The 22,814-nt window shown below is 40.7% G+C and overlaps 1 protein-coding gene across 1 annotated transcript in view; it reads right to left on the reverse strand.

The window, feature by feature from the left end:
• Positions 1-22,814, reverse strand: part of naa25 (N-alpha-acetyltransferase 25, NatB auxiliary subunit) — a 96,701-nt gene that overhangs the window by 39,481 nt on the left and 34,406 nt on the right. The window contains exons 5-11 of the mRNA XM_060843531.1: positions 19,447-19,521; positions 16,221-16,328; positions 15,470-15,548; positions 14,634-14,745; positions 6,551-6,640; positions 5,220-5,392; positions 3,530-3,642 (exon numbers count right to left, since the gene is read on the reverse strand). Coding sequence (XP_060699514.1) covers positions 3,530-3,642; positions 5,220-5,392; positions 6,551-6,640; positions 14,634-14,745; positions 15,470-15,548; positions 16,221-16,328; positions 19,447-19,521 — 750 coding nt within the window. The remainder of the gene's footprint in view (positions 1-3,529; positions 3,643-5,219; positions 5,393-6,550; positions 6,641-14,633; positions 14,746-15,469; positions 15,549-16,220; positions 16,329-19,446; positions 19,522-22,814) is intronic.

Raw genomic sequence — 22,814 nt, forward strand, 5'->3', positions numbered from 1 at the left:
AACTTGTTCACCCAAAGGGTTGTGAATCTGTAGAATTCCCTGCCCTTTGAAGCAGTTAAGGTTATCTTGTTAATTGTTTTTAAGGCAAAGATAGATACACTTTTGAACAGTAAAGAAATTAAGGGATATGGTAAGCAGGCAGGTAAGTGGAGCTGAGTCCATGAAAAGATCAGCCATGAACAGGCTTGACAGGCCAGATGGCTCACTCCTGCTCCATTTCTTATGTCTCTTTTGGAAGATTCTATATTCTCATCTTATCTGGGACTTCTCTCTCAATCCTGGATTGCATTGGTGCCGCTTGAACAGGGAAATGCCAACAACTCTCCTTCCAATTTCCTCTTTTCCCATGCCTTCACATCTGGCTTTTCCCATCTTGTACTTCTGACTCCATTCTAGCTACAGACAATCAACCAACACTAAGCCCAACAACTACCTTGAATACAATTTCTCCCACCCTGCTTCTTGTAGAAATTCTACTCCGTTCCCCATTATCCGTCAAATCTATTTTAACAATGTCATCTTCCACACCAGTGTTTCAGACATTCCCTTCCTTCTTTGGTCAATCAAGAATTTTCTGCCAAGAAACAGAAGATCCACCACTGTATCCATTTCACTTCATATCATTGGCTCTAAACCGTGCCCATCATTCTCAGAATAGTGAAAGGCTTCCCCTTGCCCTCAACATTCACCAACATTCGTCCAACCATCGATTGGATCATACTCGAGCTTTTTTACCATCCCTAAAAATGACAGCACCGCCAAATAAGCATCCCTTCCTGCACTGAAAGAACTGCTCATTCTCCAAGACCCTGGTGTACTCCTGAATCACTGATTCTCTTTTCTGTGCACAATACCATACAAGCATAGAAAGTGCAGCAACAGCTCTTTTATCTTTTGCTCTGTACCCGAAACACCCTTTCCAGGCAAAACAGTAATATATTTGCACTTCTTCTAATTTGGTATATGATACTTATTATTTATAATATAGCCACCTTTATATTGGAAAGCCCAAATACAGATCAGGTCATGGTAGAACACTATGTACAGTTTTCAAGTGTGCTCCTAAGCTTCCAGTTGCTTCTCATTTTAAGTCTCCATCTTGTTGCTACCCTTAACTTCTCTGTCCTCAACCCCCTACATTATTCCAATGATAATCAAGATAAGCTGGAGAATAGCACCTCAACAATGATTAGGCACTACCACGTTTCAGATTCGGTGAATTCAACAAATTCAGATCATAACTTTCGGATTCTATTTCTTTTTGAATGTCAGCTGTTACAGATGACTGTGCTATCTCCCATTTGCACCTTCGTGAGACTGACTTATTGTTTCCTCACTTGTTCTCATAATATCTCCATTTGACTTGCGCTATGTTCCTTTTTGTTATTTAATTCTTTTTCCAGCCTAACACAGACCTTTCCTTTGCTTCCTTTCCTCTACACTCCACTTCCCCTGTTGCCTGACTTGCTTAAAATGCTGTTCAGTCTCTCAATTTTTCTCCACTTCCAACAAAAGGACATTGATTTGAAATGTTAATTGTCTCTCTCCACAGATGATGAATACTTGACTCGAATGGTTTCAGTATTTTGTTGTTTCAGATTTCCAGCACACACAGTACTTTCCGTTTTGTCAATCTATCACTTGCATGTTGCAAACTAAAGCTGATGATCAATCACACCAAATGGCAGATATTCAAATTTCCACAATCCATGATGACATAGGTCACTTTCTAACAGGATGGGAAAAAACGAAGGACCTGACATTAATCTAGCAAGAACAAAGTGGAGAGGAATATATTATGTCATGGAGCTTTATTCCCAGTCATCAAAAAAGTGCAAGCATCAGTGCTGCCTGCCAATTTATTTTTCCAAAAGGTTAGGCCTAGGGAAGGTAAAGCAATGTTTTAATACCTAGATCTTGCAAAAGGCTTAAACAAATGTGAGGAAGCTGAAATAACTGCAGAAAATGAGAAGAGCAAAGAGAAATAAATTTTAAAAATGCACTCCAAGTGACAACAGGTGAACAGTTTCAATTTGTTAAGTCAGAACAGTGAGCTAGTGGTATTGTGACCAAGTAGTCTAGAGTGAAGGATTTAATCTCCAGTGTCTATTGAATCATTGATTCAAATGTCACCATGACCAAAATTGACAGAAGAGTGAGCTAAATAGAAAAAGGTGGAGAAGTCTCAGCTATGCTTTATAGATGTCAGAATGGGCCAAATGGTGAATGACAAAGAATGTAAGACAAATGTTGGCTTACTTAGGAGGAACATTCATGTTTGAAAGGGGAAAGCAAAAGAGATTGAAGATTCCAGTGAAGGGAAGAAGAGCCAGAAGAAGGAAGAGATGATAGAAACACACCAATGGTCTTGGCCCAAAGTGACAGCCAAAGTCTATATTCAAGACAACACAAAAACTCTTGACAAGAAAAGAATTGCATATGAGACAACATAGGGAAATTTCATAAAGACAGGGAAGTCATACGAAATAGCAAATTAAAGACTCATAACCGAGCAAGAATGCTCAAGTCTGACAACAATCCTCTGATATCGGAAACTAATCAATTCAATGCGCAAACAGATTTTTTTCTTTGATGGACAAAACATTTTAAATAGGTTGACTTAAAAAAGTAACCTGTATATGAAATGAACAAAAACCCAACTTCAAACAAACCATAAGATTGACTAGGCTTGAGTGATATTTAAACTTTTGATGTAGTTTATTGGCTATTTGCCGACAATGACTTTGAAATGAGTGATGTTCTTTTAACGGAGGAAACAATTACATACTGGAATGATGCTAAATAATGCCAGATTGGTGGGAATTTTCACCAAAAAAGATAACCTCCTGCAATAGCCAAGAGGTCAAATACCCAAAATCCAAACGCAAATCACTTTGACATGAGAATCTTGCATGATATGCTTAGCTCAGCAACTCAGTATTTCACTACAGCAAAATAACTGTTTTATTCGGTCTCCTCTAGGGTTTAAATGAATAAAATACCAAAGGAACATTCTTCATTCAAGCCCTCGTGGCAACACTGCATTGGTAGCATGTCAATGTATCACTGTATTATACCAACGGAAGGAGCTTTTGCTCACTTATTGCACAATTTAAATTTTCAATTAAGAATACCAAAAAATAAAGGCTATTGCCCCTACTCCATAATTATGATAGTTAACACAGTTTCAGAACTTTGTCAACCATAATTTGCTTGCTCTTTTCATGTCCTTTATTTCTAAATATGAAAGAAATTTTATTTTAAATTTCCTCAATTGATCATGTATCCTTGGCCTTCTGGAGCAGAGCCTTTTTTTAACAAAGACTTTTGGGTTTACAAACTTATCCAAATTCCCTTCGTTCTGATTTTATGGTTGCGTATTTTTTGGCTGTGCCTAACTTTACAAAACAACAGGGAACAAGCAATACGTATAATGACTAAATGCTGAGGCCACTGGGTGAACTTACCCACTCACCTCACTGCAGCACAGCCTGAGCGAATGAAGACTCTGTCAGTCTCCCGGTCTCACCTGTGTATGCCTGTCCAGCGATAGAAGATCGACAAAGATTTTCAGGTCAGAATAACAGCAAGGCCTGTCCCCAAACCTCTCAAAGTACTGGAACATCAGGTCCTCCGGAATTCCTAGCAGTAATAAAGAGAAAAGCATAGTGGGTAAAGGTAGGAGTGAATCCCAAATTGATGATGCTTAATACTATAAATTAGTGCAATCATTCAGTATGCATAACTTTAAAGCTGACAGTAGAGAATCATGGCTCATTTGCCTTGGTCTAAAAGCTGCAGGTCCATATCCTACCCCAAGATTTGAGTTTATAATCAAGACTGAAAGACTCATTGCTCAACCACGGGGCCATTCCATTGTTGGAAATGCCAATGATGCAACAAACCAAGGCCCACTTGGCTTGTTCAGGGGGACATTTTCAAAGAAGAACTGGCAACAGGCTGCAAACTGAAAATCCCAAATTGAAAGGTAAACACTTCATCGATGGAATTGCAACAGAGTATTTGCTTCTAAAGGAATTACTGTTCAAATGTTCAATATGGAGGAAATCTTATGAAAAGAGCTATACAATGCCTTGATTATATGGCTGTTGTACCTCAGGTGAAAATGGAAAAAAAAATGTTCTTATTAATTAATTACATAAGAAATAGGAGCAGGGGTAGATTATTTGACCGGTTAAGCCTGCCCTGTCCAACAACATGGCTGATCTGCCCAAACCTCTTCTTTCATACCAGGTCATCACAGTCCTCAACTCCCTGATATTTCAACAATCTACCTATTGTTTAAATACTTCCAGTATTTAGTTATTTGACTTACCAAAGGATGATATTTAGATATACTAAACTGCCACTCCACTGTAGTCAGCTAACTCAGCACTGATTTGGAATCCGGCCTCTGATCTGAAGGTCCGATGGTCCATTGAATAAACTTGCCGACCCTATGATGTGCCAAATGAAGCAGCTTGAAAGAGTTCCACCATCGAATGTTGGAGGACCTCTCTCAAAATTTTCAGCAACTTTCCATCAGCATTATTACCACCAGTGTTTGTACATTCAAGCTTTATTCCAGGCATGAATATAGTGATAAGAAAATATTACATTGTTAAATGTGTCATCTTTTGAAATACTAAACTGAGCAGTAGCTAGGTGAAATTGCTGTACCTTATCTTGCAGCAATTTATCTAACTGTTACTTAGAGGACTTTCTTGTATGAAAATTGCCTGCTACGTTGACCAACATTGCAACAGTAAGTGGAATACAAAATGACAAACAATTTGGGATGCCCTGAGGTCGTGTAAGGCACTATGTGAATATGATTTCCTTCTTTTTCTCTCTGAAAACTTGATCCATCCTGCAGTGCAATATTCCATAGCAATAAGTTTCTGGTACAAAAGACACCTTTATAATAATTAACACGGATACTTAATATCAGCAAGCTGTTTGATCATGTAGGCCAACACAACTAAACTCAAACCAGTCCTCACAGGATGTTCCTATGAACACTTTCTAATGAAAATCAACAGAAGCAGGAACATTCACATTGGTTAAAATTTCTCTCATTTATGATCACTGCACTCCATGATCCAACACTGTGTATAAAGACATTTCTCTGAACATTTCTCTACACTCCCCAAGATACATTAAAGTTAATATGTAGACAATCTGACAAACTTGTATTCAGTAAACAATCAATCACGCACCAAGTTTATGTTCGTCATTTGTACCCCTCTCTCTTAGCCGCCTTATTAATTCAAGTTTAGCCAGGTATGGCCCCCTCAGGCGACGGGAGCCCTTTGGTTCTTCATTCAAAACTCGTTCCTCCACAAAAGACATGGCTTCCTGAACAAGGCAAGTGACTTGGCCCTCTGGACAGCTACACGAAGCAAAAAACATTGTTATGCATTGCACAATAAAAATTAACTGGGGCTTGTTCGTGATGTGTCTGATTATAGCAAATCTTCAGCAGAAAGGGATTTCCAGACATTTAAGCAGCATTACACACTGCATGCAAATTTCTGAATTTACAATGGGTCATGGAGAAACTTTTTGTGTTCTTTCTATCATCACAATAACATGTGCAGGTTATCTGAATGCTGATTCAACTGAAACATTCAAAAGGTGGATTGGATTGAATGCTGAACAATGAGTATAATAACATACAGTTTGTTCTGCTATAAAACGTGTTTCATCAACACAATTTGGTTTTAACACAATTGAAGAATTTAGACTATTATTTGTAGAACATGAACTTTTCATACCTGCATTAGCTATAACACATTGCCAGCCCCATTAGTATATAATGTGAGATCACACGAGAACGGAACTATCGCATTATGTCAGAACTGACTGTATATGCAATTTAAGAAAGTTGAAAATGGCCAGCTCGGGATAGAACTATGAACTAGAAGATCTAGTTTCTGTTCTATTCTTGAGCAACATTTCAGTAGCTGTGACAGAAGCAACGGTGATCAACTGTGTCCCTCAATTAGAGGGTAACACCTATCTGCCATGGTGTTGAGATGGAATGGTGAAAACTAGAAAAGGGAAGTGCAAGAGGCAAATGCAATTTATCAATTAAGAAAAAAAATTACATGTACTTTCAGAAATATTCAGCATGCCAACCAGTTGCTTTCCAGACACAAAGTAACCTGAAGCACAATAGTGTTTTTACAAATAAACCAAAGCAATATCTCATGTTCCAAGGGTAGTATGCCTTATATAATGTCCCTATTATAGTTCTTTGAATGTAATATTATACCCATTGTTTGTATGATTACAACTTAAATATTATTTTATACAACCTTGGAATATAAAGGAAATTTGTTTTATTTCAAAAAATACACCCTCTCATTGAGATGCAATAAAGGATTATTCAAATACATGGCAGAGCTTAAACACAAACTTTTTGATGTATGGAAGCAAATGTGTATTCTGACAGAATTCTCAGGAGATTATATTAAATAAAAGGCACAACAATATTTTACTTCATTTCACATAAACACAATTCTAAAGGAAAATTCACACAACTTACTGCTCAGCCTTTGCAGGTGGAGTCCAAGCCTCATCAATCAGATGGAAGAGGGAATCAAAATAAGATATGTAAAATTGCCAGTCATCTGGGCTGGAAAAGAACAGCAGCAGCGTTTACTGCACATCTACAAACTCTTTATATGATCATATGCTGAACTTAAAAGTTAAGATTAATTTATTTTGCTGAAGATAGCAGACATTTTGTCTGGCAGTTGTTCCTCAGATCCAAAACAAAAGTTAGCAGGAGAAGTCTATTCTAATTTAAATAAAAAGGTTGCTGGTCTTTACTGGATTTTCTTTCTGTTGGGTTAGGGATTGTTATTTAATTGATACATTTAAGTCAGGGTGTAGGTTTGCTCGCTGAGCTGTAGGTTTGATATCCAGACATTTCATTACCTGGCTAGGTAACATCATCAGTGGCGACCTCCAAGTGAAACAAAGCTGTTGTCTCCTGCTTTCTATTTATATCTTTCTCCTGGATGGGGTTCCTGGGGTTTGTGGTGATGTCATTTCCTGTTCGTTTTCTGAGGGGTTGATAGATGGCATCTAGATCCATGTGCTCTCTCCCTCTCCCTCATAGCCCTACACACAGATAAAACAAAAACCCACCATTTCGACTGGGACAACACATCTATCCTGGGACAAGCGAAGCAAAGACATGCCAGAGAATTCCTAGAGGCCTGGCACTCCAACCACAACGCCATAAACAAGCACATAGATCTAGATGCCATCTATCAACCCCTCAGAAAACGAACAGGAAATGACATCACCACAAACCCCAGGAACCCCATCCAGGAGAAAGATATAAATAGGAAGCAGGAGACAACAGCTTCGTTTCACTTGGAGGTCACCACCGATGATGTTACCTAGCCAGATAATAAAACGTCTGGATATCAAACCTACAGCTCAGCGAGCAAACTTACACCCTAAACCTCAAACTGAGCTACAAACCTTGCGACATTTAAGTCAGTTACGTGCAAAAACTAATCATATGTCTATGTGGCACTCTTAAGGTTTCAGACAACTAACAGACCCAAGACATATAATCTGTAAATACTTGTACACCAGTGTTAAATACAAATAATCATAAAATATTCCGTGCTCCAGAACTGAGACTGTCAATACACAACCTACATTCAAATTTTCAAAGTTCCTTAATCAAACAGCAATTAAAATCCAAATTACTCAAGACTATTACTTACCAGTTGTTGTAACAAAGGGACAATTAAAATTTACCACTAATGCATTGCTTATTACATGGGTGACGTGTTTTGTTATAAAACGGAGCATCAGCTGACTATATATAAAATACAAAAATTAGAAACTGGAAATGAAAACACAAAAATTGTTAAAATGCACAATTAATTAGCCACCTGAAGGAGGAAAAACATTTTATCTCTTTCTTTCGGATCTTGACTAACTTGCTGTACATTTCCAATATATTCTGCTTTTAATACATTTGACATTTTCTTGTTAAATATTTTCATGTTCAAAGTACTCCATCTGTGCATTTGGCCTCAGTTGAAACTACATTCTTTCACACTTATAATGAACTAGACAGCAGCCAGCAGGAAACAACATTTCTTTTTTGTTAAGTTGTAATTGATGGATTCCCTTCCTGCTCATTTGAGATTTGCTATTATTTTGTGAATATATATCAACTACTGAAGATCAAGATTGACCTGTGTACACCACTGAATTGTGTATTTCCCAGAAGCTATTACTGAACATACAACAGTCGCAAATTAAAATCAATCTGAGCTCACACGTAGGTCTGATGAGGTGGAATAGAAGGGCACAAGAAAACCAAGTGAGACTGAGCATAATCTGGTAAATATTGATTAATAGTATTGTTGGTTCCATTTCCATCACATAGTAAAATTTGAAATCATTACATTTAAATGTAGGTTTGCTCACAGAGTTGGAAGGTTCATTTTCAGATGTTTCATCACCATACAAGATAACATCTTCAGTGAGCCTCCAGACATAGCACTGCTAATGATTCCTGCTTTCTGTTTATATGTTTTGGTTACTTTGGGTTGGTGATGTCATTTCCTGCTCTTTTTCCCATTTGTTGTAAATTGGGTCCAGTCAATGTGTTTGCTGATAGAATTCCGGTTGGAATGCCACGCTTCTAGGAATTCTCACGTGTGTCTCTATGGCTTGTCCTAGGATGGATGTGTTGTCCCAGTGGAAGTGGTGTCCTTCCTCATCTGTAAGGATATTGGTGAGAGAGGGTCATGTCGTTTTGTGGCTAGTTGATGTTCATGGATCCTGGTTGCTAGTTTTCTGCCTGTTTGTCCAATGTTACCGTCCTTGCACAGTATTTTGTAAATGACATTAGTTTTGCTTGTTGTCTGTATAGGGTGTTTCAAGTTCATTAGCTGCTGTTTTAGTGTGTTGGTGGATTTGTGGGCTACCATGATGTCAAGGGGTCTGAGTAGTCTGGCAGTCATTTCTGAGATGTCTTTGATATAGGGGAGAATGGCTAGGGTTTCTGGACGTGTTTTGTCTGCCTGTTTGGGTGTGTTGCTGAGAAATCTGCGGACTGTGTTCATTGGGTGCCTGTTCTTTTTGAATATACTATATAAGTGATTTTCCTCTGCTCTGCGTAGCTCCTCTGTGCTGCAATATGTGGTGGCTCGTTGGAATAATTTTCTATTGCAGCTTCATTTGTGGATGTTGAAGTGATTGCTTCTGTTGTTTATTTTTTGGTCCGTATGTGTTGTTTTCCTGTAGACGCTGGTTTGAAGATCCCCATTGGCTGTTCGCTCTACCGTGACATCTAGGAATGGCAGTTTGTTGTTACTTTCCTCCTTTTTAGTGAATTTTATGCCAGTAAGGCTATTATTGACGGTCTTGAAGGTTTCTTTTAATTTGCTTCGTTTAGTGATACAAAGGTGTCATCCACGTAGTGGACTCAAATTTTGGGTTGGATGGTTGGCAGAGGTATTTGTTCGAATCTCTGCATTACTGTCTTTGCTAAGAAACCTGATATCGGAGATCCCATGGGTGTTCTGTTGGTTTTTCTGTAGGTTTTGTTGTTGAAGGTGAAGTGGGAGGTAAGGCATAGGGTCCACTAGCTTGATAATACTGTCCTTGCTGATGAAGTTGGTGGTGTTTGGTATCTTGGGGTCTTCTAGTAATGTAGTCAGTGTTTAATTGGGCAGGTTAATGTTGGTTGATGTGAACAGGGCTGTTACATCAAAGGAGACCATTATTTTATCCTCTATCTTCGTGTCTTTGGTGGTCTTCAGGAATATTTGGGTGGAGTAGATGAAGTGGCGTGAGTCTTCTCATAAGTATTTTAGGCTTTGGTGTAGCTCCTTGGCCAATCTCTAAGTTGGTGTTCCAGGTAGCGAGACTATGGGCTTGAGGGGGGCTCCTGGTTTGTGAATTTGGGTAATCCATAGAAGTGTGGTGTGTTGGATTTGTTTAGTTTCATTTCAAGACCATCAATAATACCTTCACTGGCATAAAATTCACTGAAGAGGAGGAAAACAACAACAAACTGTCATTCCTGGACGTGTGTCCAACACCGATCGTGTCTTTTGTTTACAGTGATTAAAAGTACTGCCGAGAACAGTCCTGGACTGATGGGAGTGCAGGCACTGTCTCTAAATGACTGACGTCTCACCCCCCGTCTCTCTCTTTCCCCACACTTTCCCTAGAGTCCTACACAGGGATATAACCTAAACCCCCCTTCACCAGATAATCACTCTAACATTGTCTTATACAGGGCAGAGGTGGAACCTGTCAAAAAGTTACAGTAAACAGTTGTGTGCGTATGCGCGCTATTTGGAGACTCCCCTCCCAAAAGGTGGCAGCAGCGGTCTTGTTGTTGGTGCCCAGTCCAGCTGCCCTGGAAAGGATGGGGGGGGCAGTCTTGAATGGGGTTTGGGGGTGGGCGAGATGGCATTGTTGGATGGGGTTTGGAGGGTGGGCAGAGGTGCGGTGTTCGAGGGGTTTGGGGAGGGGGGCAGGCAGGGGGACAGTGTTGGAGGAGCAGGGGAGGGGAGCGATGTTGGACAAGGTTTGGGGGACAGGCGGGGGTGGGCGGTGTTGGACAGGGTCTCGGGTTGGGCGGGTGCAGTGTTGGGCAGGGTTGGGGTGGTGGGGGGGTGGGGGGGTGGGGAGAGGCGGTGTTGGACAAGGTTTGGGGGGCTGGAGGGGGGGAGCAGTACTGGTGGGAAGGGGGCAGGGCAGCATGGGGGCTCACGTGCGCTGTGTTGCTGCTTGTCTCCTGAATGGGGAGCAGACTTATTGGAAAATTCCGAGCCGCAAAGGAAAGGCATTGAATCGATTAACCCAATAATCAATTATCCGAACAAAACAGTGCCCGCCCATCGTGTTTGGATTATCGAGGTTCCTCTGTATTGAACTACAGAACATTATTCCAACGAGCCACCACACACTGCAGCACAGAGGAACTACACAGAGCAGAGGAAAATCACCTATACAGTGTATTCAAAAAGGAACAGGTACCCAATGAACACAGTTCGAAGATTTCTGAGCAACACAAACAAGCAGACAAAACATGTCTAGAAACCCTAGCCAATCTCCCCTATATCAAAGACATCTCAGAAATGACTGCCAGACTACTCAGACCTCTTGGCATCACGGTAGCCCATAAACCCACCAAAACATTAAAACAGCAGCTAATGAACTTGAAAGGCCCAATATAGACAACAACCAAAACTAATGCCATTTACAAAATACTGTGCAAGGACGGTAACAAACACTACATTGGACAAACAGGCAGAAAACTAGCCACCAGCATACACGAACATCAACTAACCACAAAACGACATGACCCTCTCTCACTAGTATCCTTACATACAGATGAGGAAGGACAACACACCCAACTTCGACTGGGACAACACATCCATCCTAGCACAAGCCAAACAGAGACACGCATGAAAATTCCTACCGGCAATCTACCAACAAACAGAGTTAGACCCCATCTCCAACCCCCTGAGAAAAAGAACCGGAAATGACATCACAACTGGAAGTGACATCACCACAAGAAGTGACATCAACCCAAAGAAACCCAAACTTAAAGTAAGGGAACCCTTAGGAAGCAGCAATCATAATATGGTAAAGTTCAGTCTGCAGTTTGAAAGAGAGAAGGCAAAATTGGGTGTAATGGTGTTACAGTTAAATAAAGGTAATCATGAGGGTATGAGAGGGGAACTGACAAAAATAGACTTGAAGCAGACCCTAGCGGGGAAGACAGTAGAGCAAAAATGGCAGGAGTTTGTGGGTATAATTGAGGACACTGTACAGAGGTTCATCCCCAAGAAAAGATAGATTATCTGGGGAGGGATCAGACAGCCATGGCTGACAAAGGAAGTCAGGAAATGTATTCAAGAAAAAGAGAGAGCCTATAAAGTGGCCAAGAACACTGGGAAATCAGAAGATTGGGAAGGCTACAAAAACAAACAGAGGATAACAGAGAGAAATAAGGAAGGAGAGGATCAAATACGAAGGTAGGCTAGCCAGTAATATTAGAAATGATAGTAAAAGTTTCTTTCAATACATAAGAATCAAACGATAGGCAAAAGTAGACATTGGGCCACTTCAAACTGATGCTGGAAGCCTAGTGATGGGAGATAAGGAAATAGCAGGAGAACTTAACAAATATTTTGCGTCAGTCTTCACAGTGGAAGACATGAGTAATATACCAACAATTAAAGGGAGTCGGGGGCTAAGTTGAGTATGGTTACCATTACAAAAGAGAAAGTGCTAGAAAAGTTAAAAGGTCTTAAAATTGATAAATCTCCTCGCCCCGATGGGATACACACTAGAGTTCTGAGAGAGGTGGCTGAGGAAATAACGGAGGCATCGGTTGAGATCTTTCAAAAGTTACTGGAGTCAGGTAAAGTCCCAGATGATTGGAAGATCGCTGTTGGAACCCCCTTGTTCAAGAAAGGATCAAGACAAAAGATGGAAAATTATAGGCCAATTAGCCTAACCTCGGTTGTTGGTAAAATTCTAGAATCCATCATTAAGGATGAGGTTTCTAAATTCTTGGAAGAGCAGAGTTTGATTAGAACAAGTCAACATAAATTTAGTAAGGGGAGGTCGTGTCTGACAAACCTGTTGGAATTCTTTGAAGAGGTCACAAGTAGGTTAGACCAGGGAAACCCAATGGATGTGGTCTATCTAGACTTCCAAATGGCCTTTGCTAAGGTGCCACACGGGAGGCTGCTGAGCAGGGTGAGGGCCCATGGTGTTCGAGGTGAGCTACTGGTATGGCTGTCTGACAGAAGGCAGAGAGTTGGGATAAAAGGTTCTTTTTCGGAATGGCAGCTGGTGACAAGCAGTGTCCCGCAGGGTTCAGTGTTGGGGCCACAGCAATTCACATTATATATTAATGATCTGGATGAAGGGACTGGGGGCATTCTAGCGAAGTTTGCTGATGATACGAAGTTAGGTGGACAGGCAGCTAGTACTGAGGAAGTGGGGAGGCTGCAGAAGGATTTAGACAGTTTGGGATGATGGAATTCAATGTGAGCAAATGCGAGGTCTTGCACTTTGGAAAAAAGAATAAAAGCGTAGACTACTTTGTCAACGGTGAGAAAATTCATAAAGCCAAAGTACAAAGGGATCTGTGAGTGCTAGTCAAGGATTCTCTGAAGGTAAACATGCAGGTTGAGTCAGTGATTAAGAAAGCGAATGCAATGTTGTCACTTATCTCACGAGGGTTGGAATATAAAAGCACAGTTGTGCTACTAAGACTTTATAAAGCTCTGGTTAGGCCCCATTTGGAGTACGGTGTCCCGTTTTGGTCCCCACACCTCAGGAAGGACATACTGGCACTGGAACGTGTCCAGCGGAGATTCACACGGATGATCCATGGAATGGTTGGTCTAACATACAAGGAACGGCTGAGGATCGGCTGAGGATCCTGGGATTGTATTCATTGGAGTTTAGAAGATTAAGGGGAGACTTAATAGAAACTTACAAGATAATACATAGCTTGGAAAGAGTAGATACTAGGAATTTTTTCCGTTAGGCGAGGGGACTAGGAACTGCAGACACAGCCTTAGAATTAGAGGGGGTCAATTCAGAACAGAAATGCAGAGACATTTCTTCAGCCAGAGAGTGGTGGACCTGTGGAATTCATTGCCGCAGAGTGCAGTGGAGGCCGGGACGGTAAGTTTCTTCAAGGCAGAGATTGATAAGGTTCCTGAGGTTTCGAGGAATTAAGGGCTACGGGGAGAATGCGGGTAAGTGGATATTGAAATGCCCATCAGCCATGATTGAATGGTGGAGTGGACTCGATGGGCCAAATGGCCTTACTTCCACTCTTATGTCTTATGGTCTTATGGTCAAACACAAATAGAAAGCAGAAATTATCAGCAATGCTTCATCCAGAGGCTCACTGAAGAGGTTCACCTAGCATGGCGATGAACCGTCTAAAAATGAACCTTCCAGCTCAGCAAGAAAATCTACATCCAGAATCTCAACCTGAGCTACAAATCTTCGCAAAAAAAGTTCCATAATGAGTAAGGTGCCCTATCCCAAATAAGGTTGAAGCTACCACGAGAGAATTTTCTGTTGCTAGATTAGTTGTAGCCAATCTCAAGTAGCTGTTGGACAGCTACGATTGGCCACAGCCCTACACAAGCATAAAAAGTGGCTGAGACTCTACTCTGATCACCAAATAGCAATCCCTAGTAATAGTTGTGCGGATGCAAACTTGAGGGCACTGCAATGTTCATCACAGTTAGCCTGCCAGCATTCACTATATGGGTAAGACAAAAATACTACAACTACTGTGAAGTACCAGTGGACAAATGATGTCCATGGAAGTAATTGCCCTAAAGATATAAAGTTGAGGCAAATCAGATAGTACAGACAGGACCTGGAAAAAGGAAACTCCATTTTCAGAGGCCAATCCAATGATACAAAGAACTGATAATGCTTCTGCTTTGGGTCCAATTTCCTTTAGGGTACATCTTTACAAAACAACAGAATGGACCAACCTTCTAAGGAACAGCAAGGAAATCAGTTTAATAAACTGGAGATGATACATTAGCCCTTTGAGAGTACTGTTAAATTAATGAGGACTTTCTTACTTGTTCAGTAAAAGTTTCCTTGAAAGTGCATTACATTCAGGCCATTTCATCAGCTTCTTGTACAGCACCATACATTTCATCTCTCGACTTTGTAACTCACTGGTCAGTTTCTCTGAGGAGTAAGACAGAATTGCAATGTTAATAAACATTTTGTCCCTAAATCAAACAGTGTCAAGAGAAAACCTGTGAGTAATAAGAGTCCAATGAGATTGAATCTGGACATTCACATTTTAGTTACTATTAAGTTGAGTTCTGAGTTGACCATAAAACAGCATTAGGTTGGTAATCTCACTCGGATATCATAAGATTGTTAATATACTAACTGGGAACTGTCACACTGCAGTAGTGGAGTTATCTGAGAGGTGATGGACTGGGTGGGATGCTCTTGGGAACATTGGTACAAATTTGATGGGCCAAGTGGCCTCTTCTGCACTGCAAAGGCTCAACAATAAATGTGAAATCATAGTCTTACCAAACTATAGGACATGGCAGTGGCTTAACTTGAGAGAAGTAACACTCAGGTGAGAGAAGAGGTTGAGACAGAGTCCTTCATGGTAACTAATGCAAGGATTAAAGTGATACTATTGATACCACTGCATCACTAAGCAGCTGCCCAGCCAACTGTGCTAAGTGATCCACATTATCCATGGTTGAAAAAGTTCCTTTATGTATTTTTTCAGATTCAATGAATAGTCAGTTTTGCAGAAAGAACTGGAAGACTATCCATTCTTGTGGAAATTACATCCTTCAGAGATGGGAATGGGGAAGGAAATAGAAAAAATATTGTGCACAATTTTCTGCAGAAAAATCTTGCAATAAATTAGCTTCCACATCACCTCCTAGTTTTCCTTGGATAACTTCGAGAGCCTCCTGGTCTTTTCCAAGTCGTTCCAAAATCATTAAGTAGAGTTGCACCTATTGTAAAAATCAAAAACTGTGAAATACTATGATTGCATACATATGTATTCAGAGTGTGAAGGTCACACACTGATTTCAAAAATCTTACGAATTACTGCAGTCATCCAGTGAGATGAAAGTCAGGTTTATGAGCTATCATCTTTCAAGCTTCTTCCCAAACTTGAATACAACCGCTAAGAGTCAAAAACATTAGCAATGAGTCGGATTGGTTTCTCATCTACTTGGCCCTAATCTAATACACAGAGAACTGAATAAAAACTGCAGGGCCAATATGGGAGAAGAAAATCAAGTATGATCTTTTTCTGATTGTTAGCTACAAGAGTACTGCCCCCAGACTGGAAGCAAGTAATCCTCATGTCTTTTCAGCAATATAAGTACAAAGACTGGTTCCAGGTTTGCTAAATTATGTCATATTAAGATAAAGAAAAATTGTTTAAAACTTAATAATGGGTTTTTAAAACTTGTTTTGGTGCTCATCATTGGTCAGAAAAAATGGGGCTAGGGAGAGAAATAAAATAATTTGAACCAGCCAGTATATTCATACACAAATCAGTATGCAGGAGATCCCCCAGCCCACCAAAAAAAAGACAAAACAATACTTGGACAATAACACTTCTTGTCACAATGGTGTGATTCATGTCACGACTGGAGACATTTCTACTTTCTTACCTCAGCTTCAGCCTCAATTTTGTCTTCTTTTACCATTTTTTCCACCATTCTCTGTGCTAAGGGGAGGAACATTGTCTTTGATAATTTTTCATCTTGTGCTGAAATAGACTAGACAAGACATAAACATGATCAGAAATGGTTATGGGACAGATATAGATTTTCAGTATGTTTAAAGCACAACCATCACACAATTTAAGTAGCCTCCATTACCTGTTTCTGCCACCTAATATCATGAGACAGATACTGTCATTCATCTTTATAATTACTAACCTTGGCCAGCAGCTGTGAGATTTTAAAAAAAGTCACGGGCTCATTAATTAACTTTCACAATGTCCTTAACAGAACTGCTTCAGACATATATCGGGTTCAATTATTGTGAACAAGCACCTTATGTGGAGCTACATCTTGATCAAGACTGAGAAAATATTGCAACAAGCTTGATGCTCATCCATTTGGACAGGGTGAGGGGAATGTGAGAGAGGAGGAGTTCACTTCAGAAAAATCTGGTCCAAGAGATGGGTTCTCAAAGTTTTGGACATGAAGTTTACAAAATGGAACTCCAGAGAGTAAGGCATAGATGAACAGTGCTGGTGCTGAAAAAGGGGAGAAAGCACAGAAGTCATAGGCGGGGGCTTAAAAAGAATTGCAAGGTGATCTAAGTCTATATAGTATATTGTACAATATGAAATTCAAATAAGAAATTGGAGTCGTTGATGGAACCCAAAAGCCCGGTTCCCCCTTTCATACAGCACAGAAACAGCCTCAGTCCATGCCAAATATAATCCCAAACTAAACTAGTCCCACCTGCCTGCTCCTGGCCCATACCCCTCCAAGCCTTTCCTATTCATGTACGCATCCAAATTCCAGTATGATCATATTGGACTTCTGTCTCAACATCATTTTTCTACTTGTTCCTGAAATCACCAATTCTTTCAGATACTAAAATTCTGTCTATTACAGTCTAAAACATATTCAACACTCGATCACCCAAATCCCTCTGGGGTAAACAATTCTAAGGATTCATAACTCTTTGATGAAAGACATGTTTCCTTACCTCAGTAAAAATTTTTGTCCCTTTTTTAACATAAGGTTCTTATGTTCTAGATTCCCAACCAGGTGAAACTACATCTCAATGTCGACCCTGAAAAGGCCCAGCAAAATTCTACATATTTCAACAAGATCATTCTCATTCTCCTAAATTCCAGATAAAGTACTGGCCCATTTAACTCAGCCACTCACCACCACACAACCTTCTTATTCCAAGAACTAGTGACCCTTTGTTGCATTGCCTCCAAAGCAAATAAACAATTTCTTCGATATGACCATAAGACAGAGTAGAAAGCAGCTCATTCAGCTCATCAACTTAGAGTCATAGAGAAGTTAGTTCATGGCTGACCTATTAATCTTCAACTCCACATTCTTGCCTTTTCCTCATAATAGATAGAGTCATAGAGATGTACAGCACGGAAACAGACTCTTCGGTCCAACTCGACCATGCTGACCAGATATCCCAAACCAATCTAGTCCCACCTGCCAGCAACCAATTCATAGCCCTCCAAACCCTTCCTATTCATATACCCATCCAAATGCCTCTTAAATGTGGCAATTGTACTAGCCTCCACCACTTCCTCTGGCAGCTCATTCCATATATGTACCACCCTCTGCATGAAAAAGCTGCCCCTTAGGTCTCTTTTATATCTTTCCCCTCTCACCCTAAACCTATTCCCTCTAGTTCTGGACTCCCCGATCCTAGGGAAAAGACTTTGTCTATTTATCCTTTCCATGCCCCTCATGATTTTATAAACCTCTATGAGATCACCCCCAGCCTCTGACGCTCCAGGGAAAACAGCATTCGCCTATTCAACCTCTTCCTATATCTCGATTCCTCCAGCCCTGGCAACATCCTTGTACATCTTTTCTGAACCCTTTCAAGTTTCGCAACATCTTTCCAATAGGAAGACCAGAATTGCACGCAATATTCCAACAGTGGCCTAACCAATGTCCTGTACAGCTGCAACATGATCTCCCAACTCCTGCACTCAATACTCTGACCAATAGAGGAAAGCATACCTCCTTCACTATCCTATCTACCAACAATTCCACTTTCAAAGAATTATGAAACTGCACTCCAAGGTCTCTTTGTTCAGCAACACTCGTCAGGCCCCTTATTCATTAGAAATTTGTCTACCTCAGCCTTGAAAATACTTATTGATCCAGCCTCAACAGCCCTCTATGGTAAAGAATTTTCTACCCTCAATGAAGAAACTGCTCTTCTTCTTGTCTCAAAAGGCAACCTCTCGTTGAGATGATGCTCTTTGGTCATAGACTCGCACACAGGGGGAAACAACCTTCCTTCATCTACCCTGTCAATTCCCCTAACAATCTTGTATAGCAATAAGGTGGCCAAATCGGCACTCAGTACTCAGGTATGGTCTCATCAAAGCATTGTACAAGTATAGTAAGATGTCCTTATTTTTATATTCCAAAAGCAATAGTTTGCTTGTATTTTCTGATCTCACATGTTCTAAGACTGCCCTGTGGTAGAACCAGTCGAAACCCCCACAAAAATATATTCAGAAGATACTCTAGACCCTAAATTTTCTCAATTATTAAATCTCAAGATTTGTTAAACAGATTATTTAACTTGCATGTCACTGTCATCTATTGCTATAAATTCTGTGTCTTATGATCCCTACACCATAACCACCTGGAGGAGGAGCGGTAGTCAGGAAGCTAGTGCTTCGAAATAAACCTGGTGGACTAGAACCTGGTGTTGTGTGATTTTTAAATTGGTCTACCCCAGTCCAACACCGGCGCCTCCACATCTTAATTTAAACAGCAATCATGACGTCGGATGAGTACCGAGACACCGCAGTCTTGCTTAAATAATCGCTGACTGTCTTAGACATTTCAGTGGAGCAGATGAGCAGTTTGTTTTTAACAGTAATGGTACTGTGTTTTAACTCAAACAAAATGCAACCATAAAAGAGAAAGTTTAAGCAACATTGCTAAAGCAGGATTCATTTAAAGGATACCAATTCAGATCCTCAGTACCTAATGTTACTTAATTTAGCAGTTTTGGAAATCCAGTTAACTTAATTGAACAAATTTTTACTCCAATCCCTCTGAAAGCACCTGAAATCTCCTTTCCTTGTACTGGACATTTTTAAAAATCCATTACCGGTCACCATGCAATTAGTATCTTTGTATAAAGATGTATACTCACCTGCATGACCAGACTCATCACAGACCAGAAGTAATATGGATTCTTTGGAACAATCTTGTAAAGTGCCATCCCAGCCTAAGAAAATTCAGCAAAATACTTCAGTATATTTCAATAAACCTCAGTGGGCACACTTCTCAGGTTGAACTAAATCTTGATTATTTTTTGATTGAACTAATTTCTTGATTATTTTTAAATCAAAATTATATCAACTTCACCTGTACATAAATCATTGCATTATATAAAGAGTTACTTGAAGATCAGAACATTTCCTTGCAAATTAGGGCTACTGTCAACAAGTGATTCTTGTGTGAAAATACCTTAGACAACATTTGAATTTGGTCATCACGCAACATACAAAACGTAAGCATTAAGCTAGTGGTAATGGGACTTATATGTCGAACAAATAAAAATGCCAAAGATGAATAAGTAGTTCCATGATAAGTTAGGTTTATAGATAGTGGTACACACGCATGGAAAACAATGATACAATCATCATATTATTAGACGTAAATGGACTACAGTTTCTGAAGAAAGCAACTTACTACCCTCTTCCTCAAGGGCATCTCAGGTTAAGCAATGAATGCTGGCCCAGTCAGTCAGTCACGCCAACATCACATTAATGAATTTTAAAAAGCTCCATTTATTAGCAAATATTGTTTATCTGGAATCAACTGTGCCTTTGAGAGGGATGCACGAGTTACAAGTAAGGCCATCATTTGTTGCCCTTCTCTAACTTGATGGAAATGACTAGCTTGCTGGGATATTGCAGGGAACATTTAAAAGTCAGCTTAGAGTCCAGAATCACATGTAGGCCAGAAGAGATACGACAATAAGTAATAGTTTGACCATCACAAACACCAAATCAGGCATTCAATTCCATATTTTAAATTTCAAAAACAGTTATGGTGAGATTTGAAGACATGCCCCACAGAATGGCACAGCTCTGGATCATTAGTTCAAGGACATGACCATCACACAACTGGCTCCTCCAAATTATGCTAAAAGGCATCTTGGTAGGGACAGCATTCAAATTTCATTTAAGTTTCAGTGTCATAAAATTAATAAATAGGATGGGAATTTGGCATATATATGATTTCACATTGTCCAGGAAAGTGACAAAAACAGAATTGATAAAGGCATCAGAAAAGGATGTCCACCCATTTAGCTGATGTCAGTATATCCCTGGGAGATGAAATCAGAGTAATTACAAGAGTGGTAGACATTTATGAACACATAAATACGAAAATGAACCAGCTATGTTGATTTGGCAAATCAAATTTTTTTGCTTCCTTCAAAGTGAATTTGTATTAATTGTATCTGTACACAAATCATTACATGGGCCAGGGCTGTGTTATTCTAAGATAATTTCAGAAATGTACTCAGTGAAGGAATAACAGAAATTTTCAACATAACACAAATTGTAGTGTGCTGCTTACTTTTCAATTTTGACTCAACTGCTGGTGAATTGATTGAAAGGGACAGAATAACAGTAGAGGTTAATACCAGCCTATAAAAAAATCAGTTCACTTGTATGTAAAATATTACGTTTAATATTGCTTACAACACTCAAATTTTGAAGGAATGGAAAAGAAAACAGATCTAATTCAAATTTTGTGGAACTGTCTGGAATAGTTCTCTTTCACGTAAGTAACTGAAAGGTTTTGATGGACAATGAAGCTTTTATTTAACAAGACTTCATAGAAATCTCATAACTAGTGATAATTATTCACTTTGCTGTTGGCCCCTGGTTGGGTTGTTTGAATAGTGACTAGGTGAAGTGTGCTTCATATCTATAATTAGTTAGGGAATATATAACCAGTGAGCAAGAGCTCAAATCATTTTCAGTAGAGTTCACTTGCTAAGTTCAGGTCGAAACCTGTTCATTCTCCAACAAAAAAGTGGTTACATGATCTTCCCTATAGTATATTTCCTGAAAAGCAATGCCTACCAAAACTCCAGAGACAATCATGTGGGGTTGTGACTCGATAACATGCATCAGAGCAACAGACTTTTGAACATGCTAGACTTTATTCTTTTTGCCTTCAAGAATAACGTCATGGCCAGAGAGGTTTTCTTCTTTAAAATGTGAGTCTATGCAGCAAGAAATCTTCCTTTGTTTGTTTTTCTTTATTTCTTTCTTTCCCCTGAAGACAGTGGGTGTGTGCAGGTGTGTTTTGGATTATTCCAAGAGATAAGTATTTACATTTTCATATTATGCACTGTGTATGCAGAATACATAACTGTACAGCACAAGAATGGGCTTTGGGTCCACGGCTGTCGGGAACAACACCGTTTCTGCCGTCGCCGCAGCCACTTCCGCCCCCCAGTGACATCATTAACCTGCACAACCACCACGGCGCATGCGTCTCCGCCCCCACGCCAATCTCCGTCACCACACCGATCTGTCACCATGCCTAACCCCGCCCCCACGCCGATCTCCGTCACAATGCCTAACCCCGCCCCCACGCCGATCTCCGCCCGCACGCCTAACCCCATGCCGATCTCCGCCCGAACGCCTAACCCCGTCCCCGCCCCCATGCCCAACCCTGCCCCCCACTCCCAGCTCCAGCCCCACAGCAGGTCCTAGCTCCCAACCCTGCCGTGTTTTCACCATCCCTCCAGACCTCCCCCTCTCTGAGGATGAAAGATCAGTCCTCAGCAGAGGCCTCACTTTCATTCCCCTACACTCTCGGATTCACGAGTTCAACACACGGCAAGACATTGAACAATTCTTCCGCCGCCTTCGCCTCCGCATCTACTTCTTCAACCAGGATTCTCGCCCACCCTCTGACGACCCCTTCTCCCGCCTCCAACACAGCACATCCACCTGGACACCTCGTGCTGGCCTCTTACCCGGCCTCAATCTCTTCATAGCCAAATGCCGCCATGACATTAACCACCTCAACCTCTCCACTCCTCTCACTCACTCCAACCTTTCACCCTTGGAACATGCAGCCCTCCACTCCCTCCGTTCCAACCCCAACCTCACTATCAAACCTACAGACAAGGGAGGCGCGGTAGTAGTCTGGCGCACTGACCTTTACACCGCTAAGGCTAAACGCCAGCTTGCGGACACCTCCTCCTACTGCCCCCTTGACCATGACCCCACCTCCCACCACCAAACCATCATCTCCCAGACCATCCATAACCTCATCATCTCAGAGGATCCCTCCTAGGCCCCAAGGGATCCTTCCATATCCACCACAAATTCATCTGCAACTCCACACACATCATTTACTGCATCCGCTGCACCCGATGTGGCCTCCTCTATATTGGGGAGACAGGCTGCTTACTTGCGGAACGTTTCAGGGAACACTTCTGGGACACCCAGACCAACTAACCCAACCACCCCGTGGCTCAACTCTTGA

Source organism: Hemiscyllium ocellatum, chromosome 24 (genome assembly GCF_020745735.1).
Source record: "Hemiscyllium ocellatum isolate sHemOce1 chromosome 24, sHemOce1.pat.X.cur, whole genome shotgun sequence".
Taxonomy (NCBI): Eukaryota; Metazoa; Chordata; class Chondrichthyes; order Orectolobiformes; family Hemiscylliidae; genus Hemiscyllium; species Hemiscyllium ocellatum.